Source organism: Schistocerca americana, chromosome 2 (assembly GCF_021461395.2).
Source record: "Schistocerca americana isolate TAMUIC-IGC-003095 chromosome 2, iqSchAmer2.1, whole genome shotgun sequence".
In the NCBI taxonomy this organism is placed as follows: domain Eukaryota; kingdom Metazoa; phylum Arthropoda; class Insecta; order Orthoptera; family Acrididae; genus Schistocerca; species Schistocerca americana.
The window spans coordinates 512,781,944-512,805,704 of NC_060120.1; the positions used below are offsets into that span (position 1 = coordinate 512,781,944).

Here is a 23,761-nt window from a genome sequence, read left to right on the forward strand (position 1 = left end):
AGCAGTTTATTTCCTTTCTCTCCCTCTCTTGTTAAATGTACTATAATAACAAAAATAATCAATTGTTGATAATATAATGTAAATGGACAGATAAAAAAATCTACTCACCAAGCGGTGGCAAGGGAATACACACACAAAAGGATTTAAATTTCACAAGCTTTTGGAGCCAGTGGCTCCTTCTCCTGGCAAAAGAGTTGAAGGGGAAGGAAGAGGGGTGAAGGAAAAGGACAGTTACCACCCTTTGCATGTCAAATGTTCCCTCCCATACAGCCTTGGCATTCGAGGCAAACGTATTTGTTCAGATGCAGACACTCTACAGCAATACACCACCACTCTCACTTCAGCCTTCACCGAAAATAATTATCCCAACAGCCTAGTCCGAAAGCAGATTTTTCTGGGCTGTCACATCCAATCCTGGTACAGCTGACCCCTCCAAAAAACAACTTTGTAGCACACCACTTGCCACCCAGTATTCTACTGGTCATGAATGTGTCAATCAGCTACTTCGACAAGGCCATGACTTCCTAAAATCACATGCTGAAATGAGATCCATTCTGTCTTAAGTTTTGCCACCACACCTTGAATAGCTGTTTGTCACCCTCCCAAATCTGCAATATCCTTGTCAGGCCTATGCTCCTTCTGCATCCATCTCCCTACCCTATGGCTCCTACCCTTGTGACCATCCCCAGTGCAAGACTTGCCCTATACGCCCTCCTATCACCATCTATTCCAGCCCTGTAACTGACAAAACACATACTATCAAAGGAAGAGCCACCTGTGAAACAACACGCCATATACCAGCTGTTATGTAAACACTGTTCAGCCTTTTACATTGGCATGACTACTGCCCAGTTACGTCAGGATGAAGGGGCATAAGCACAGGGTGTATACAGGTAACACACAATATCCTGTTGCAGAGCATGCTGTACTACATGACAGTCATGACCTCGGTGCCTGTTTCACAACACGCATTGTTTGGATTCTTCCCCTAGACGTCAGTTTGTCAGAACTCCACAGATGGAGACTAGCACTGCAACACGTCCTTGGTTCTCACCAATCACCTGGCCTTAATTTACATTAATTTCTTCCACCTCAGCACTTCTTCACAGTAACTACTCCTTTCTTCACTCCATTTCAGTTTTCCACATATTTCATTTTCTGACTTGTCTATTTTTCGCCGTTCCCCCTCCCACCTCTGTTACATACAATAAACTTAGCTTTTCACTCTTATAAACCCGTGCACAATGTTTTAGTAGTAATCTCTGTCTTGCATGTTACTATGTCTTTCATCTTTAAGCTCTCAGATTTTCAAATCTCATCTGGTGCAGTCCCCAACAATAAGTCTTTCCTTCTCATCTGGTCCGGTAAGTGTCCCCTGATCCAGGGTTCTGGGTGACTTTTCTAAACTGTACCCCTTTCCCTAAGCCTCTCCAGCCCTTTTTTTCTTCACCCCTCTTCTTCCTCCTTCAATTCTTCTGCCAGAAGAAGGTGCTTGTGAAAGTTAAATCCTTTTGTGTGTGTGTGTGTGTGTGTGTGTGTGTGTGTGTGTGTGTGTGTGGGTGTGTGTGTGTGTGTGTTTCCCCTGCCGCTGCTTAGGGAGTAGGTTTTTTTTTTTTTAATCTGTTCTTTTACATTATATTGTTACAGATAGTCTAATTTAGGAGTGCTGTTGTCACACTGGCATCTATGCAGGAGTAAGTGTGATGTGCTTTGTGGCTTCATGAAACAACAGTGTCAAATGGAGGTCTGAACAGATCAGACAGGGTGCCAGTATTAGTGACAAAGCAAGAAGGGGTCGACCTGGAGCCCATGATGACACTGTTGGCAAACATGTGGAGAAACACTGAGTATCACCTGAACTTTCTATAGGTAATGAACAACGAGCATGTGGAAATGTATCCATAAAAAACTGTATGGGCTACGGTACCATTTGCAACAAACTGCATAACTGTATCTAGCATAGTTCATTAGAAACAAATTTTTGTAATAAGGGACAGACTTTTGCTCATCCTGTATGTCTGGTCTAATATTGTATGTTACTTTTTTGTTTTAGATATCCATAAAACTGGGCAATGGATCACATCTAGTCACAAATGCTATGACAGCAGAAGTAGCAGACTACATCCATGATGCCAAAGGATAAATATGGAAGAGTATCAAAATCTGTGTGTTCATTGTTATTCATGTGATTGTATTCAGCTAATATATGAGCTTACTTATTTGGGCAAAACTGAATTTAAAGTATTTAAAAAGGAGCAGAAAAGAAGAGCAGATAGCCATGATACAGTAAAAAAGAAGGAAACTTAAGATATTATTTATCACAATGGAAGCTTTTCCAGCAGTATATTCTGAAATAGTATAGCATATTTACTTATTCTCGTGGTGATAGTCTCTAACAGCATCAAGCAATCTGAAAGCTTCTCCAAGAGGTGCACGAAAACCATCAGCAAGCACCAAGTCATCAGCCCATGGACACACAGCAGATCTTACTATTACCTGTCAATTAAAATTATAAACAGCAAACAAACAAAAATGATAAGGACAAGAACATTTTACATTCTCTCTCTCTCTCTCTCTCTCTGTCATAATATACACATAACATTTATTCCTTTTATCTTAGTTGTTGGATATGCACAGATTTATACTTGTCCGAGGAGAAAAATATATGCAGGAGAATTAAAAATAATGATCTGAGATGAAATCATAAAACAGTCTTAAAAGCAAGGAGTTGCACACAAAGTGCTTGTCCTAATAGCTACAAAAATGAGATAGCTAACGTTCTAAACCACACAAAACATTTTCTGACATAAAGGTATTACTTATCAAAGATGAGTTGTGAGATTTCAAAGTTTTCCAGGGTCGTGATTCCACATTTATCTGAATCAATTTTTGGTGTATGCAGGGTGTATACGGGGACAAGGGAAAAAAAATCCCGGGTTATTCCCAGATTTCTCCCGGATATCCCGTTTAAAAATTATGCTTTTTCCCGGGCGAAAATACACTTTTTCTGTGCTAAGTGACAGTAGCTTTTCCGTAGATTTTTCCCTCGGAACTGTAAAACTTTTAATTCCTTTGAATGGTTAACGTTTTACACAATCGCGTAGAACTTCCCGGGAAAAAAAAGGATGGGGCAGATAAGTTTTGGAGAGACTTTAAATAAATAAAAGTTTTGGAAAGACCTTTGATTTGCAGCAACATATACGCTGCATATTTTCATATTCCGAAAGTATAAATTCGAATTGCACCAAACACAGCACGTTAGTTTCCGGAGCGTTGAAACAGAGGTTGCGATGTCCTTTTGTAAGCGAGTCATATCTCAAGCCACGAGATCTCGTCAGCCGATGACAGCAGCTATTCAGAGCATAGGACACGTGTTATAGTCAGCCAATAGCAAGAATTTCGTTTTTTTCCCACATAAATGACTAACTCTTATTAATATTGGGATCACAACATTGAGCCAAAGCATGTGTGGCATTAATCATCAAAAAACTAATGAACTCAAATATACTACAGGTGATGCACATTCCACGTAAACTAGCCAAGGCACATCTATCCTGGTTATTTGAGATTATAAAGTAAATTCAGAAAGCAAATTACAGGCTGTTTCTATTATGTTTGGGATTACATAAAAAATAGCAGGTGCAGAATTTTTAAAGGCTTGGACAAAATCAGGAAGGAGTGGTCATGCTGTGACCACAAACAAGTTCAAATCTGAAAGTAGGGTTATGAATGAATGACATCCCTTAGCACCAAAAGAACATTAGTTGTAAACAGTCTGCTCTGGCGAACATTGAAAACAAGCCAGACCAAACCCGTCTCCAGGGCGGAGAGTATTTCCGTTTGTAAAAACTTAAATTATTCCAGAACATGCAAATATTACAAACATAAGAAATTTCAAGAATGTTCTAGATATGCTAAATACTAAATAACAAATGTTTGCTGCTGATCACATCTGAACTGGTGGCTTGCAGTACGCAAGCCAGTGACACTACCCACTACTCCATATTACATGCAGCACAAATCATGGCAACATTTTCCAAACTAGCATTTTATCACACAATTTTATGTATGATAATTGATTGTTTGCAATGACAGGATTTCCAGCTTTATACAAAAAGTGGAAACCACGAAAATCATGAAAAATTTGAAGGTTTAAGTAAAAAGATAAACCCGTCAATCTACAAAAGACGAATTACAGGTTAGTGGCACAGAAAGATGTCCCAATTTTGGTTTTCTTACCTGATGAACATAAAGTAATGGTGTGCCAGAGAACCATCGAGGCAGTTCAGAGTTCTGCTGAGATGACGACAATGGAGCTTGAACATTAGAGGAAATGAATGTTTTGTTTCCTACTAGTGCCTGCGGAACATTACCTGGTAAAGGTAGACTCAGCAGTGGGTAACTTCACATGAAACAGAAAAAAATACATTAAAATATTGTTAAAAATTAGTTAACAAATATTGAACAACAGTAAGCAATAATTCATTTTTAGAGACAATACAACAATGCGCCACCACAATGAAAAAATTACAGTGTGAGATATACAGGGGGAAAAGTGCAGTCAATTTTTCTCATATGGGAATCTTCTAGATGAGAACAATTGAAAGGATAAAATTCTCTCTTGCTTCCATCCACATCGTGTGATTTAAAATCCACAAACTTGCAGCCGAGTGCTCATCATCCACTGTCAAGTGGTGACTTGTCTTTTGTTTGCTGCTACTGTCTCCAGTGCCTCCTGTGACGTCACTGGTGCTCGCTCCAACCCCATATAAGGCAATGTTTTCATTGCGTGCCCGCTTCATCCTTCCAACGGCTGTGTCTCAAGCCACAGGCCGCCATGTTTATTGAGGGTGTTGTCACAAATTTTCATCTCTATCACTTCTTTTGTTACACTATCCATGTAACTGTTTGCCTGTGTAATAACAAGTGTCTTTTCAATATGATGACCATTTACTAGAGCATGCTCTGCTACTGCTGATTTCTCAGGGTTCCAAAGGCAAAAGCATCTCTCATGTTCTGCACAGCGCTGTTGAATAGTATGTACAGTCTATGCAACATAAAAGTATCCACACTCACACGGTATTTTATATGCTCCTGGTGTTATGAGGCCATTGTCTTTCACAGGCCTCATGAGTTGTTGAATGTTTATTGCAGCTCTGAAGACCGAATCTATTTTATACCTACTTAGGTGCTAGCTAATCATTCCTCTAAAGGGCAAAATGCAAGCTTCTTTGAGTCCTCCTCGTGGTCTTTCTGCTTGTGTGTTTTTGGAAAAGTGGCTTGCAAAATTTGGCAGTTGTTGTCCGTTGATCCCAAATATTTTCCATAAATGGTTCAGTTCCTTCAGCAGGTTTTCAGTGCCCGAGATGGCTTCTGCTCAATGCACCAAAGTCCTCAGAACAGAATTTTTCTGCAACAGATGTCGATAGCTGTTAGCACGCAGGTATCGGTCCGTGTGACTAGGTTTCCGATAAACATTATGGCTAAGACAACCATTTGCTTTACGGTGAACAAAGACATCAAGGAATGGCAGGGCACTGTCTACCTCCACGTCCATCGTGAACTTGACATTGTCATTCATACTGTTGATGTGGTGCACTTTTCACATCCATGACACCAGACAACAAACGTGTCATCGACGTATCAATAAAAGCAACTACACTTTGCAGGAGCCATTTCCAAGGTAATGTCCTCAAAGTACTCCATAGCACAGGTTGGTTATAAATGGTTAAAATACTCACCATCACACAAAAAATACGACAATGTTAGAGTATGTTTAAATAAACCCACAACCGTGTCATCAAATAACTGGGAGAATAGATCTATATAATCTTTGACAGGAACATGCGTGACTAACGAAACCACATCAAAACTGATGATAGTATCTCCTTCTCCAAAATGCAGGTATTATATTCAACTGATGAAGTCAGTCATACTCTTGATGTGGTGCACACAATGACCAACGTGCGGAGTAAGGGGGTTGCCAGATGTTTCGCGAGTCCATAAGTTGGAGATCCAACAGTAATCACAACAGAATGTAGATGTGTATTCTTTTTGTGAGTGTTTGTAATACCATGCAATGTAGGTAGTCAAGGAGCCCGAGGGAGGCGATTTTTAATGACATTCTCTCCTAGTTAAGACCTCTTGAGAAGGTCTGATGTCTTCCTTATTATTCTGGATGTTGGGGTCCTTTCATAAATTCTGATACGTCTCTTCCTCCAGCATCAACCAAATCTACACAACATAGTCAGCTCATTCCACACCAATGGCTGCATTTAACATGTTCAAGGTTGGCGACTTGTATTTTGAAAGAATTTGATGGCATCTTGCAAACTTTCTCCAAACCACTTATTATGTCAGATGCTCCAAGGGAATGGTGCAAAATTATGTTTCCTTTTAAGAGCTGACATGGCATCTGACATCACTGTTTCTCATCATTTTGTTGGCAACGGCATGTCCTGTTTTCTGTTCTGCCCCACGCTTTTGCTGTGAAAGCCAGCTAAATTTCCCTTTCTGCCTTTGCATGGTTATCCTCTGTGATGACATTTGTTGTGTTAGCGTGGCTGCATCAGTCCATTCCAAATCTGAATCTGGGAGCGACTCTCTTAGCTGCAGCTGGATGGCCATTAGCTTGCCACTGTTTGTGTCCAACTGCCTTCAGGTGTGATGTATCCTTCCTTGCAGTAGGGCAAAACTGGCATGACAAAATATTCTCTCGGCCATGGCAGTGCTGATACGGTGACTCATGAAAGCAAAACGTGGACTCTTCTTCTCTCCACAGCACCATCGTAGGAAGGCTTGAGAGAATTTTATTGGTACATATCCCCGTGAAACTCTGCATCTGTATAAAACAACTGAAGGGGGTGTGAAAAGAAAGAAGTGCATTGCCCCCCCCCCCTCCAATGCAATATTTCTCACATCTGAGGCATTTTCCGGGTGTAGTTAACAAGTCATCCTAAATAAACATCATGTGCTCTATTTTTCACCTAGTTTATTAAAAGATTCTGTGGGAGACACGTTCTTATGCTCAGCAGGTTTACCAAAACATAGGTACTTACACTTACAGCCAGTTTCTCAGTATAATGTAGCTTTTCTGCTTAGGTCTACTGTTTTTCATGTCTTGCCAACTATCATTCGTCACAAACTTACATTGTATTTTGAGTCACTAATCTCAATACTTTCTGCTTTAATCAAATGGGACTACTATACTCAATCGGCAGACTAGACCCAGAGTTTAAAATTTTTCCTCTGCCGAATTATTCCATCAGTAAATACTATTCCCCTAAATATCAATCCTCTGCAATATCTCACATGTACTCAGCCGCCACTGTAATCCAAACTGCAAATGCAAACTGGGAAGTCACTTCCATATGAAAACCCCACTGTAATTGCAGGACTACATCAACATGTATATCATGCACAAATGAACATGCACACAAAAATGTCATTAAACAGCGCTAGAGATCCAATGTTGTGTTAACACTCAAATGTGTACAAGGTGTTGTTATCACATGTATACAGAGCCTGTAAGCAAATACTACCATCACATTATGTAAGATACTACCATCACATTATGTAAGTGTTAGTAGTGCCATCTTTAGCTTTTTCCATAATTACAAATGGTATGTGTATGATATGCATCAAAACACCTGTAGGAGAAAATCCTGTTACATATCGATATTGCCACACATGAGTGACCCATTTGGCTTTATTTCATTTGGACTGAGTTTGTCTACACTATGTCGGTATTGGGGGATATTCACAAACGGACCCTACAATCAATCTCGCTACCAGTTTGCAGTGATCTGTGACCGTGATGTTCTTTCAATAAACTACAATGTCTAGAATGACGAGGAATTTGTTAAAATCATTCAAAGTGGATCATTATTTGTACAATTACTTACAAATGGATGAGACTACATAAAATATGCGCTCCAAATAATCTCTCCAATGATCACAAGAAAAGGGCACAAATATGAAACAAGCTATGACCCTGCACAAGAGATTATCTGCTACATATTTCCAAAGTGGGAATACCCATAAGAAAGTGAAATTAGCTACAGCTATTTCACCTCATTCTATGTGGCAGATAAATTCTGACACCTATCAAATTAGTCTGTATTGTCTACAATAGCATATCAAAATAATTTTTTCTGTAACATGTGGTAGTTCAATATCACAAAACTATAAAACAATTTATATTTAATTATTCCGAAGCCATAACCAATGTGTATGAACTGGGCTTGCTTGTCATGATTTTCCTTATCCGTCATTACTGTTAACTGAACCAATGGATGTGTAACATACTCTCATGACAATTTCCTTCTTTGTTGTTTATGGGGTATCAGCTGTATGATAAACAACTACTCTAGAGGAAGAGTTAAAATTTTACATCTCTAAGGGGCCATACACATTCTCTTTGAGGTGGCCCTCAATAAAATTATGAGGTAGTTTTGGTTTTTCTGCATGTAGTGTGGGATGGAGAAAGGCTGTTTCATTCATTAGGCTATTTTTTCTACTTGGTATGCTTTTGCTTCTGATCATCTGATAGTTGTAGATCTGTACAAGGAAAAATGGTTATTGACTGTACTCACCTAATGATCGGAAAATTGATCACTATGGTATGCCAAAAACAATAATAAATATAAAAGCCCATCCATAGAATATCAAATCTGTGGCTGTTACTTTAAGTGAATGTATCACAATAATTAAATACCAATTTTAGTTACTGTTATGCAAATCAAAGGTGGAGGGGAGACAGGAAAGGAAAGGAACTATTGATGTCAGTTGCAAAAGGACGTACAGTATTGGGGAATCAGGAGCAGCAAACAAAAATGTTTGCTGGACCGGGATACAAACCCAGGATCTCTTGCTTACTGGGGAGTTGCATTAACCACTGCATCACCTGGACACAGTGTTTATTGCAATTGCATAGACTATCTAGATACACCTCCTTGCTGACACACACTGTTGCCCAATGCCACCTATTGCAGTCCCTGTCAATATCCTAAATGCTCGCTACTTTGAGAGTTGTACAGGAGCTCAAACATAATTGTGCACCTGCAATGAAGGTGAAGGATTCACTACCCATCGAGGTGAATCATTCACATGAATGTGTGGTGTCAGTTCTTTTAAACATGTCCAAAAGAGCAGACACCATGCATTCACATCACATAGTCACTGTTTTCTATTAATTTTCTGATGTCCAATGAGCTTTGGAGTTGGAGCTCAAGTTTCAATAACTACAGATTGCACTAACATTCTCACCCGTTTCAGGTTTTCATCAGGTAGTGACTGCAAAGAAACAAGCTGTTAACTTTATGCCTGATGGAACATTTTATCAGTTATTGAGAAAGAGTTAAAGCTTTCTCGGGATGAACTTTTTCAGCAATTTTTATGTTAACATAGTGCATGCACTCACGTGCTTGTGTGTGGTGGTGGTGGTGGTGGTGGTGGTGGTGGTGAGAGGGGCAGAGGGGCAGAGGGGGAGTGTGTGTTCTGTGTTAATACATTATTTGTCATTTATTACTGTGAGGTGGTTTTATGAAGTGGCGGTCACTAGTCAATACAGAAAGTAGGCTTGTATTTACTCTCCATTTGTTGACTATTCGTGTCTGAGTTACAGTATCTGTAGTCTTTGTACCTCTGTGTCCTCTAATACAAAGAGCTTTGTCCCAAAGGCTTCAAGAATAAAATTCTCCAGTGAACCAAAAGGACCTAAGTGATTTGATTTTCAGTGAGAATGGTGGAAAGGGCTCTTTGCTAACGAATGAGACATGGCTCAGCTGCCTCCAGACAGCGACAGGGTGAGTATTGCACTTCATGCCTAGCGTATTTTGGTAACACATTGTGAGTCAAGACACTGCTGTTAATCAAGCAATAATATGCAATCAAATATTGTGTTAAACTCAAAAAAACTGGACTCTAAGATGGTGAGCCTGATTCAGCAAGCCTTCAAGCCAGTATCCATGTCCCAGCCAAGAATTTACAAGCAGAATAAAGACATTACCAGCAGGACTGCAAAAACATGATGAGAATTAGTGCTCTGGGTATCGGCCAATATTTCACATATATTGAAAAGTAGGGAAAGTGTAGATAGCTTTGAACAGGGATCTACACTTAATTGTAAGAATGATACCAGAGGATTTTAATATACCAAAATTGAATGTTTATCGCATTTCATAGTAATGAGAAAGTCCCAAAAGTGGAGACCAATGAACAGAAAGAAATCCATGTGCTGAAGTGTCGTGGGTTGCTGGAACACAACACAAGTAATGTCAACTTCCTTGAAAAAGCAACAAAAGGAGATGAGACATTGATTTTCAAGTATGATCCTGAATCATGGGTTCTTGGACAGGGTAAAAGAGGCTCCAATGAACATGTGGTTCTTGGTGACACCTTTTTTCAGGAAGCATATGTGGACTGGGGAAAACGGGGATAGTGATGCATAATGTGTAAAGAACTTACTTCAAAGATTTTGAAGGTTTTGAATGTTGAAAAGCAATCAGTCTCTTTAAAAAATTATTGGGCACAAACCCAGTATGCTGTGCACTGTGGCAGAAGCTGTTACAGATCGTGAGCTGTTTGGTAGTATCTAACAAGCTGTGTCTGTTGCCATTACATGTGTTGCTGTTGAGATTTATGTTGCAAATTTAATCGTAGAACTGTAATGGGCTCATGGTAGTCAATGTCAAATTAGCTACCGCACCTATTCTGGCACTGTAAAATCTGAACTAGGGGATAGCATCCCCACTATCACACTCAAGCCCATTCTATCCTCCACTACTAGGGTTACTTGTCTTGTCTTTAGGCTACATCTTGTAATATATCTGGCTTTACAGCCAACATATTCAAGTACAAGAAGCTCTGCTTAGGAAAGCTGAGAACCCAGCAGTGGCAAGATGACATAATGTGGTGTGAGGTACCAATGACACATGGTTTATTCAGTATGGGTATCATGAGGAAGGCTGTCTAAAATTGTGGTCCTTCTCTGCAACTGGCTGCTGTGTTCCGAAGTTGCGTACCAATATGATAATCTTCTGTTATTAATGTTAGATACGCTAAACAGCATATCTGCTTGCATTTCAAATAAAGTAATCTCTCAATAGCTTGCGATCACTCCATTATTTCACAAGTATAAATATCCAGCAGAATAATAAACAACAGCTAAACAAGAAGGCACATGAAACACTTTGGTGACCTTCGGATCGTGCAGGCAAAGTGGCTCAAATGGCTCTGAGCACTATGGGACTTAACATCTATGGTCATCAGTCCCCTAGAACTTAGAACTACTTAAACCTAACTAACCTAAGGACATCACACAACACCCAGCCATCACGAGGCAGAGAAAATCCCTGACCCCGCCGGGAATCGAACCCGGGAACCCGGGCGTGGGAAGCGAGAACGCTACCGCACGACCACGAGATGCGGGCTGCAGGCAAAGTGGTTCGGCTTTAAGATCAGAGATGGTTCGGTAGTCTAGAAGGACATACATGGCGTCTGCTGAGGTCGGTGTCTGATAAGACTTTATTAGCAGTTTCTAGTTATTTGGACAGTGATGGTAATTACGGAACAAAGAGTTCACTAATTTGCTGAAGAATGGAAATTATTCGTGACTTTAAAGTGGAATGTAATTGTGCAGTTCCTCACGTTCTGCAAATAAAAAGCAAGTGGCATCCCTTACAAAGAAACTAATTGGAAATTTATATAATATTTGTTCCCCGCTAAGAGTTTATTACAGCCTTAAGATAAAAGATTCACAACCTACACGCTGTTTTCTGCATAGGGGACAACTATAGAAGACTGCAGTTTGGTTAACATTTATTAGAACTTATGCATTCCACTCAGGGCAGCGGAAGCAAATCAGTACCTCGTGTGTACCGCAATCTTAGTACAAATGAGAGCAGTGACATCTATGGTAACACAGAGAAGGTATGAAAGAGAGAAATTTTAGAGGAAAGTGGTATATCACAAGCACGCGCGCACCCACACACACACACACACACACACACACACATATATGGTCCTACTCCAAATCCCATGCCACTTTCCTTGACGTTGACCTCCACCTGTCCAATGGCCAGCTTCACACGTCCGTCCACATTAAACCCACCAACAAGCAACAGTACCTCCATTATGACAGCTGCCACCCATTCCACATCAAACGGTCCCTTCCCTACAGCCTTGGTCTTCGTGGCAAACGAATCTGCTCCAGTCCGGAATCCCTGAATCATTACACCAACAACCTGAAAACAGCTTTTGCATCCCGTAACTACCCTCCCGACCTGGTACAGAAGCAAATAACCAGAGCCACATCCTCATCTCCTCAAACCCGGAACCTTCCACAGAAGAACCCCAAAAGTGCCCCACTTGTGACGGGATACTTTCCGGGACTGGATCAGATTCTGAATGTGGCTCTCCAGCAGGGATACGACTTCCTCAAATCCTGCCCTGAAATGAGATCCATCCTTCATGAAATCCTCCCCACTCCACCAAGAGTGTCTTTCCGCCGTCCACCTAACCTTCGCAACCTCTTAGTTCATCCCTATGAAATCCCCAAACCACCTTCCCTACCCTCTGGCTCCTACCCCTGTAACCGCCCCCGGTGTAAAACCTGTCCCATGCACCCTCCCACCACCACCTATTCCAGTCCTGTAACCCGGAAGGTGTACACGATCAAAGGCAGAGCCACGTGTGAAAGCACCCACGTGATTTACCAACTGACCTGCCTACACTGTGAAGCGTTCTATGTGGGAATGACCAGCAACAAACTGTCCATTCGCATGAATGGACACAGGCAGACAGTGTTTGTTGGTAATGAGGATCACCCTGTGGCTAAACATGCCTTGGTGCATGGCCAGCACATCTTGGCACAGTGTTACACCGTCCGGGTTATCTGGATACTTCCCACTAACACCAACCTGTCAGAACTCCGGAGATGGGAACTTGCCCTTCAGCATATCCTTTCTTCTCGCTATCCGCCAGGCCTCAATCTCCGCTAATTTCTAATTTCAATTTGCCGCCGCTCATACCTCACCTGTCTTTCAACTTCATCTTTGCCTCTGTACATCTGCCCCGACTGACATCTCTGCCCAAACTCTTTGCCTTTACAAATGTCTGCTTGTGTCTGTGTATGTGTGGATGGATATGTGTGTGTGTGCGAGTGTATACCTGTCCTTTTTTCCCCCTAAGGTAAGTCTTTCCGCTCCCGGGATTGGAATGACTCCTTACCCTCTCCCTTAAAACCCATATCCTTTTGTCTTTCTTTCTCCTTCCCTCTTTCCTGATGAGGCAACCATTGGTTGCGAAAGCTAGAATTTTGTGTGTATGTTTGTGTTTGTTTGTGTGTCTATCGACCTGCCAGCTCAAATTCCCTGGTGGGAATCATCTTTGAAGTCAAAGTGCTTTGGAATTATTATGAGGTTACGTTTTATTCGCGAGAACTGTGAACTGTACCCTAACAGTGAACCGTGTAAGGACTGTGATTCATGTGAACTGTAAATGACCAGAGAACTGCATAATAACTCAGATAGGTAGGTTTGGACTATTTTTGAACTGTAGTTGAACTATAACAGCTGATGCCACAAGATCAAATTTTCTGTTACAATGAAAGTAGTACTGGTAATTGAGGAATAGGAAGTGCTAAAGTGATATGAGAATAAAAGTTAACATTGTGAGCGTGGCCCATGGGATTATGTTATTAATCATCACTTCAAGACTCTTAATGTTACAAGACGGCACAGCGGGCGGAGAAGCATGATACAGCCACAAACGACACATGCGGCAGTGGCAAGAAGCGGCCAGCGCAGTTTGCAATAAAAGTTGCAGCCAGTCGTGCAGCCCACAGCTACGAGAATCAGCAGCAGTATGTTGAGGAAGAAATATAGTGTAAGTGTTGTGATTGCAACAGCAGCCTAAGATTTGTAATTGGAACATTAGTATTAGTAAAATGTCCAGGGAAAAGGAAGTAAGTCATGGTACAGCATCAGTTGACACTTTGCCAACTCGGATGATCAGTATATAAAGTCTATGTTTAAAATTTATTTAGCAGGTACAAAGAGAGGCACAAACAGAATATATGGGGGAATTAAAATTTATTTTGCAGGTACAAAGAGAGGCACAAACAGAATATATGGGGGAATTAAGAAAAGTTCAAAATCGAACAGATAAGGGCTTAAAAGAAATTAATGTAGGAATAGCTCAAATTAATGGTAAATTCGATGCTTTGGAACAAAAGGCAACAAATTTTGAAGTTAAAACTGAAGGATGTACCAAGAAATCAGAATATGAAATAAAAGATAGGGGTAAAAAGTTAGAAGTTTGTAATTTACAGCATATCATAAAAGACCATGATATACTTGGTTTAACATTTCACATGTAGAATCCTCTTGTAAAGGTAACACAATTGTGATTCAGAGCAAACTGAGAGAAGCAGTGCAAAAAGAACTTCCTAAAACACAAGACATAATTGAGAATGAAGTTAAACAAAAGGTAGAAATTTGTTGGGAACAAGAAAGAAAGGTACCGTTCAAGTAAGTGGAGTAGTAAAACACACTAATGCGTATAACTTCCATCATTTCTCGAGTAAGGGAACTATACAACCAGTAGCCTTCAGTAGACAGTTTGAGGTCATCATTCCAAAAAACATTACAGAACAACAAAAAATGAAATTCATGGACAACAGTTTAGAAGGAGAAGCAAAATTATGGGGAACAGGGATCAGTAACACATGTAAAATATATAAAGAATTTATTCAAGCATTCCTGAATCAAGACTGGTCTTGCAGCACACAAAACAAGAGTGAAAGGTGAAGTTTTTATGGACAGAAGGTTTCATAGTGAAAAAGTCATTATACCACAAATGCACAGAAGTGAGGTATTAGAAGGTCATGTACCGAAGTTCAATGGTGTCAAGATATCAATAAACAGACTTCAAAGCCAGCTTCTGGCAGTAACCACTAGCAAAAAATGGTCAAATATATATTCAATTCGTCTATGGTAAACAAAATTATCAGCTCACTTCTAAGAAGCATCATATGGGGGTAGATTATGTCGCTGAATTTGAGAAAGTTGTGAATGAAGTACCTCATTCTACTACAGAAATACCACCACCACAAGAGTTTTTAGATGAAATCTCAATCAGTGACATGAAAACACATTATGAATACTAATCTCTGAGGACAATAATGTACTTTGTATTGCCAGGTAACTGACAATTACCAGGTGCCCGAGTTAAATGACAGCATACTTTGTTTTCTTGTCCTACTGTTAGATCTTCCCCTTCTTTCATTCAGAACTGTTATCTGTCTTCTTTAACATTACTCACTATCTAGGTTAAGATGAGTAAATTTCCTGTACTGAATGTGACAACAAAGAAACAAGCCATGACACAAACAAAGTAACCTAGCAGAATAAGCATCTGCATAGCATGGGTGAAAATGAAAAAGACACGTTATACAGCATGTAGCGGAACAACTGTTAAATATTTACAACAACAATAAACAAACTTTTATGTCTTAAAATATTTTAAGAATATGAAAGCAAGATGAAGGCTATTAAATAGAATACAGATGAAATAATTCATAAAAATATGCTGACGCCTGCAGAAGAACTGGGCGATGCTAAACCAGGTAAGTGAATACGACAGTGCACAATAGAAGCAATTCCTGTGGCAAAAATAATGGAAATCACTATATGTTGCCTTGAGCTGACATACAGATTGTGTCAAAATAGACATATTGTTACTCTTTAGTATGAATTGAAATGGGGAAGTGGTTGCCTCTTTAATGAATTATGGTACACTGGTAGGCTAGGAATAGTCCGGCCAAAGAGGTTTATGGCAAATGGAGAAGTGGTTGCCTCTGTAATGAATTAAGATACACTGATAGGCTAGGAACAGTCCTGCTTAAGAGTTTCATCAGACATTGTTAATAGTAGAAAATATCAGTGGACATGTATTATTTGGGTTAGTTTGGTTATTAGAATCTAAAGTCATTTTAAATTTTGAGGAAAATCTTCTATGTTTTGGGAAAGGGGACAGTAGATATTGGGTACCGTTTGTGACAGACACCTACAGTGGTAAACAAACAACTGATAGTCAATGTCTGTGATTAGCAGCTACAGCACAACTGTCACCAGAGATCGATAATGTAGACCAATTAGTACATAGGATTGACTTACAAAACAAAGTAAAAGAATCCCCAATATTAACCAATGCACAACAACTAGATTTATATAGAATTCTAAGGGAATATGAAGAAGTATTTTCCGATCGTCCCGGTAATATCAGCGATTACGTATGCAAGTTTAAAATCGAAGATGACATTCAATTTTTCTGTAACCCATATTCAATACTGGTAAGTTTGAAAGAAGCAGTAAGTAGGAAAATGACAAAATGATTGACAACAATATAATATAACTTAGTTCTAGTGTCATGAATAACCCTTTAGTAGTGATAAAAAATGTTACAGGAGGTGTGCGACTAATGCTAGACGTGTGTACATAGAATAAGCATATAGAAACAGAACGAGAAAGACCAATTAACAAATTTGAGAACGCAAAGTTTTTTAGCACAATGGACCTGACTGCTGGATATTGGCAAATTAGGTTACACCCGGAGTCAAAAAACTATACAGCATTCCTGTTTTGGACTTAATATCTCCATATCAGTATTTATATGTGCTCTGGACAAAGCATTAGAAAGAGATTTATTAAAGGATTTAATAATATATGTAGATGGTATTCTCATAATCTCAGCTACCTGGGAAGAACATTGCCTGACACTGAGTAAGACCCTGAAAAAACTTAAAGAAAAGGTATTACAGTGAAATTGTCTAAATCACACTTTGCGTGGCACAAGCTTAAGTTTTTAGGGCATCTTGTAGGGATTCAAGGGATTAGACCAGATCCTGAGCACATAAAAGCTATTAAAGAATGTCCACCCCCTAAAAATGTGAGACAATTGAAGGGATACTATAGACGGTATGTTAGGCGACAAGAACTAAATGACACAACAATTTTACATTTGTTAAGAAAGGGATCAAACATAAATAATGTGTTTAAAAACATAAAAAGAGCACTAGTAGAAGCACCCATATGGCATCATCCGAGTATGAGCAAACCATTTAAAATTGCAACCGATACATCTGATTAGCACAACTATTCCAAGGAGAGTGAGGTATAGATAATGTAAATCACAGATCTATAGCTTTTGCTAGCTGTAGTCTTAATAAACATGAATTAAACTACACAGCTACTGAAAAAGAACTGTTAGCAATAGTATGGAGTGTCCAAAAATTCTGAACACTAGTATGGGGGTCAGAAATACATATCTACACAGATCATATAGCTCTATCTTTTTTGATGAATAGTTGTTTGTTACATGGTAGACTAATGTGATGGATGTTGTTCCTACAAGAATATGACATTAGAATACAGTATGTAAAAGGTTCTGACAATATTGTACCAGACACTTTGTCTAGTTTACCTATAGGTATGGAAGAGTTAAAATGGATGGAAGGACCCGGCGTAATTTTTGCAATTAATTTTCTGACACACCAGGGTACAAGAGATGGCACAAAGAGTAACAGAGAACATACATCATGATCCCTATTTTACCGAAATGTTTGCTATGTGTATTAGGAACTCCTTGCCTCCTAATCAAGCAGGAAAGTGGAAAATTATGGGTCATAATTTATTTTGGAGACATAGTATAACATCACAACGGTGGCATTTATGCATCCCCAAGTTGATGGAGGACGAAACTGTGTGGTATGTTAATATAGGATATGGACACTTTGAAATAAAAAAGTGTATATCCCACATGAACAAGTTCTATTATTTTAAAAAGTTGGGACATAAAGTAGCATCTTTAATTAGGACTTATGAAAACTGTCAGAAGGTTAAAGAGAGTTAAATACAAAATGTACGCAATCATTCCTAAGTCTATATACGATCTTACAGCAGCGGATTTCTTTGGACCAATTCCGAAAGGTAAGGGAGGAGTGCCGTACATTTTAATCCTCACAAGTGTTGGTCAAAGTAAGTTAAATTGTATCCTGTTAAAAAAGGAAATACACCAATCATGATAAGCTGTTAGCAATAATATTTTCTGGAGGTAGGCAACCGAAACGGTTTCTCTCCAATAGTGGACCACAATTTTGTAGTAATGATTTTAAAGAATTTTTAGCATGGGAAGGTATTCGTCAAGTGTTAATATCCAACTATAGCCCATCCTCGAATCCATGTGAACGGGTAATGAAAGAGATTGGGAAATTATGCTGCACCTACTGCCATGAAAAACATACTTTATGGGCAACGAAGATCAAAGACCTTGAGCCTATTTTAAATGAATCACTACATTTATCAACTGGATTAACACCTTTAGAAGTAATAGGCAAACCTTTTGTAGGAGAACCTCTATTTAAATGTTGTAATTGGCCTGAACAAACTACTTTCAATTATGATCTTAATCAGGTAATAGTTTCCAGAAATTTAGTTGGAAAGGCACAACACAGAGTGAGTAAACATAATGAGAAAGCAGTTGAATCTCAGTACAAGGTCGATGACCTAGTTCTGGTAAAACATCATCATCAGAGCTCTGCCTCAAAAAAAACACACACACAAGTTTTTTCAGAAATACGAAGGACCTTACCAAATACAAGCAGCAATACATCCCAAAGCCTTATTCTTAGTAGATCCTACAACTGGATCAGAGAAGGGAAAATACAATGTAAAGAAAATAAAGTTATATGTCCCCCAGGAACATTAACATTCTGAGTTAACGGGCAGAGTGACGACCGTCAGATCTCGAGATGTTTTCGATGTTTCTTCCAAGATAGTTTTCCTGCACCGAATTCCCTTCAAATCTTAAACTATTCTATAATCTATTCCTAAAATCTTAAACTATCCTATAATTTAGTACCTAGGAAACCAGATATGACAGTCAAGTAGAAAACTTAAGAGACTCGTGAATGAACAGTGATCTCTAGACATGACATGAAACGAATACACTGTTATATAAGTGAAAAGTATAATATGATGGTACTAATTAAACAGAGTGATGTCAAGACAACATAAACTGAATGGAGGATTTTACATATGTGTAAGAAGATAATATAAAGTGACTAATTACACAACTATTTAATAGTAGTGTATAATTTTCTATTCGGTATATAATATTTTATACCTTTTATGAAATGTGATGTAAATGGGAGGGTTTGTATAATTTTTGGAAGGGGTGGGCATTGTAGATTAAAACATGATTTACACCAACATATAAATAATGGCGAACACAGAACACACACCACTCCCTTCCAAACAACCCTCGCAAACAAGTGTGACTGATTCTTTACCATTTGCCGTTCCATAAGGGTTGATAAGATTTTCTTCAGGGACCTCAAGGCGAAGGTGAGAATGTCCGTTCTGTAGGAGACAATTTAACACCATACCTCCTCCAGCTTCTCACTCAAGTACTGGTGAGGTAGGGATCCTGGGGAAGGGGGGTTGAAAGGTTTTCCTGTCTTTGGGGCTATCTTCTTTCTCTTCTTCGAACTTAGCAACCATTTCTATTTTTTCCTTTCTTACTTCTCTTTTGAATACCTGCCTATTTTTTCCCTCTTTCCACATTCATCTACTTCTATTGCAGAAGTCCTTCATATTCTCCGTGGTTTCCAATAACCTACAACTTATCTCCAGATAAGAAAGCCGAAGAATCAGGCTCCACAAACACATATCATCACACACACAAAGATACACGAGTACGCAAACAGTGAAACTACCAACTAGAAACCTGTCGAGAGATATGAACCGTCAGGTGTTGTAGAGGGAACATATGTGTACATCGGGAAATATGCACACATTGTTATTTATTGTGACAGTTCTACATTGTATGTATATATAGGAAAATACATATATATATATGAGAACTATAAAGATTTCATATCACATATATACGTAAATATAGAATTTTACAACGAGTATACATAAGAAGGAGGCGTGGGTAATGAAGGAGAACGCAAGCCAGATTGGAGTTCATTATGATGCTTAATTAAGTAAAGTCGGTGTAGCAAATACTCTGATGGAGTGATGAGTCATAGAGTAGTGGGACTTGTTCATTAGGTGTAAACATAGTATCTACTAAGAGTCAGATAATATGGGTAGACATAGTATCTACTAAAGATTACAGAAGTTGAAAAGTAGAGGAGGACTCTAGGGTATTAAATGAAGTATTAAAAAGTGAGTGTGAAATAGATTTTCATTTTTTCCAGGAAATATTTAACCACAGTGTACATTAAGATGTATACTAGGGCAATGAACCATGAGGCCTACTCGGGAAGGATAGGGGGGGGGGGGGCACCCAGTTTTTATTGAATATAAAAGGCTGATAGGCAGACCTAAGAAAGACTGACCTATACTGTGTGGACAGGGGCACCAAGAAAGGGATTGACCTGTACCATAGGAGAATAAGAACTAAGAGGAGCATACCTACCAAAACGGAAAGAGTATGTGCACTCATAGGGTCAATCCACCTGTAAGATATAGGTACTGATCCTAGGGGAAAAGGACAGTATTGTGACAGAAGTCGCATATTTCATACGAATTATTCTGGTAAGTTTGAATTCTATATTCCAATAGAATTATTATGTTTTACGCGAGTTTACAAGTGTCAAGAAGAACACTTTCATTTACCCAGAGTTCCTCCAGACTACAAACAGTCTATAATTAATGAGGCTATTACATACTAAAGAAGCGGTACAAAGAATTAGAATAAAAGAGTAAAATACTCAAGTGTCAGTAACACCTGGAGCTTACAATTGGAAACCCAAAGGTTTAGGCCCTACTACTCCTAGATATAAAAGTATTGACTCCAACATTGAGTGAAATAGGGGCCTACTGTCATTTTATAATCAAAGTAAAATGAAAAAAGAAAAACTAAATAGTAAATAAAAGAGTTATGCATGGTTAATAAAAAAATGCAGGAATTATGAATTGTTATTCTATGTAATACTAATGTACATAATGAGTATGTATAAAATATCACATGTTAGAGCTGAGGGGAGCAATATGTAGTGCTTCAAGAACTTCCATGTAAATTCCAGAACCACTCGTTCTTCTACTGTCTCAAACACATGATATTTTAAAAATAAGTGTGGGAGAACGTACATACTGCACGACACGTTTGTGTGTGCAGGCTGGAAAGGAGTCATAAGTACAAGTTAGACGCGACGGTCAAACGGTATTGACAAGTTTTTGCCACTCGCGCCACGGAAGTTTTATTGGAAGAGCAAGAAGTAATCATGAAGTATTCCTTACTGTTTTAGTGTCTGTGATTATTGTTAAAGAAAAATGAACAATTGATTATAGACATTTAATTGTACTTCATGTGCTGGACTTGCTAGAAGCAAGACATGTTTATAAATTATGTGGTTGTAAAAACTACACTACTGTAGATGTTTTTGTCGAGTCTAACGTGAGACAAATCAGTTGACTTATAAACATTCGAATATTGATGTGAGAAATGTTGAATTTGTTCTCTGTGGAAGTTGAAATATACTATGCCGAAGTTAAAAGTATTCTTCGAATGCTAAAATATTTCAAAAATAGAGTGCCTTATAAATTCCTGTAACCAGCATTATTCTTCAGAGAAGAAGGGTTTGGAGATCAAAGGAGCCAGCAATCCAGAGAAGAAGATCGGCTCCGCAGATCAAGTAAGTCAACCGATGGGAGAGAGGTGTGGATTTTGCTTGCAATTCAAAGTCACACCTCTTCTTGTCATCGAACATCGTTACAAATGGTTACGTGAAAGTAACTGCTCCTCTTCTAACAATAGTTTGTCACAAGTCACTGGTATAATGATGACCACAATTATAGGCCTATACTGTTAGTGACAATCTGTTATAGACTTATGGGGTATGTTCTACACTCACACACTATGACATTTCTGGGGGGGGGGGGGGGGGGGGGGACACTGATTCCGCAAACAGAGATCTTGCAAAACATAATTCACTCGGCTCATCAATGAAATCCGGAGCACCATAGCTAAAGGTGGCCAGGTCAATGCCATGTTGCTTGACATCGTGAAGGGCATTCTATGCAAAATGTAAGCTCACAGGGTATCGAATCAGATTTGTGACTGGATTCAGGACTTTATATGAGCTAGAACTCAACACATTATTCTTAATGGAATGAAATCGACAGATGTTGAAGTAATTTCTGGAGAATCCAAGGGGGGTGTTATAGGGCCATTACAGTTTACAACAAAGATAAAAGATCTTGTGGGTAACAATGAAAGCTCCATCAGGCTATTTGCGGATGATGCTGTCTACGGGAATGTGATATGACTGTAGCGAAATGCGAGAAGACCCAAGGAGGACTTATATCTGAAACAGGGACGGGTATTCAACCCTGACTGTAAATAAATATAATGTATCTCATGCAAGTAGATGAAGAGATCCACCACTGTTCAATTAAACTTTTGGTGAAAACTAACTGGAAATAGTATTTACCAAAAAATACCTAGGAGTAAGCTAGAGAGGAATGATCACATGAAGTTAATTGTAAAAAAAGCAGATCTGAGGAAGAATCTTAAGGACGTGTAGCTCGCTCATGAAACAAGAGGCTTACAAAACAACTGTCTGACCAATGATTGAATTTTGTTCATCAGCCCGGGACCCTTACCACGTAGGGTTTGTGAAATAGATAGATAACATCCAATGAAAAGCAGCTCATTTCATCATGGGTCTGTTCAGTCAGCGAAAGTGTGTAACAGAGATGCTCAATAAAACTGAAGCGGCAATTGCTACAAGAGAGACACTGTGCATCATTGACGGTGTTACTGTTGAAATTCCAAGAGAGTATGTTTGAAGAAGAGTCAAGCAACATATTACTTCCTCCCACATGTCTTCTGAAATGATCATGGCCACAAAATGCAGTGTAAGATGTCTTGCAGAGTATAGCCATAGATGTAAAAGTCCAGTCACCCTGTCTTGGGAAATTTCCAAGCAAGAAACAGCATCAAAAATATTGAGAATTCCCACTATCCTGTGCAATAAGATGTTGAAAGGACTGGCAAAAAAATAAATAAATTAAGAATAGCAAAAATGTGTACACATGTTAACATGCTGAAACAGTATTTTTGTTTCTGAAGCATTTAAGGAGGCAAGAATTTGAAAAGGTTTCAAAACAAGTTAAAGTTGAAAGTAATGATGAAACGTGACCACATGTAATGAATCTGAAGGAATTCTATACATAAAACAATTAAGTTCATTGATACCAAGGCTGTAACCACAACTTAAAGAATTACAATTACGACAGTAACCACAACTTAAAGAACTACAATTACGACAGAATATACAACTCTGTACTGTACTCGTTAAGAAGCATCATTGCTAACTGTGACACCCTCATTGTAAGATTGCAATATTTACGTTTATATCTGCCCAGTATTGATAATGTCATGAAACACAGAGCTTGCAATACCCTCCATACCAGAGGCAGAATTTCTATGTCAATCAACACCTGCAGTAAAGCCCACCCCCAAAAAGTTATGTAAAAAACAAGAATGACAAACAAAAATTACACTTTAGAATTGAGGACTCCTTCAATACTGCACAAAGTAAGGAAAAAAAATCATAAGGTGAACACTGGTAAACATTTATACATTACAGAGATCTTTTCATTTGTGTGTATATTTTTGTAGCTTCGAACTGTTATTTAATCACCATGTCTTAAAAGTTGGAGCAGGGTACAGTGGCTGATACACA

The 23,761-nt window shown here is 38.9% G+C and overlaps 1 protein-coding gene across 1 annotated transcript in view; it reads right to left on the bottom strand.

The window, feature by feature from the left end:
* LOC124595100 (sterol regulatory element-binding protein cleavage-activating protein) overlaps positions 1–23,761 on the bottom strand; it is a 241,904-nt gene that overhangs the window by 214,052 nt on the left and 4,091 nt on the right. Inside the window, exons 3-4 of the mRNA XM_047133693.1 lie at positions 4,240–4,402; positions 2,372–2,496 (exon numbers count right to left, since the gene is read on the bottom strand). Coding sequence (XP_046989649.1) covers positions 2,372–2,496; positions 4,240–4,402 — 288 coding nt within the window. The remainder of the gene's footprint in view (positions 1–2,371; positions 2,497–4,239; positions 4,403–23,761) is intronic.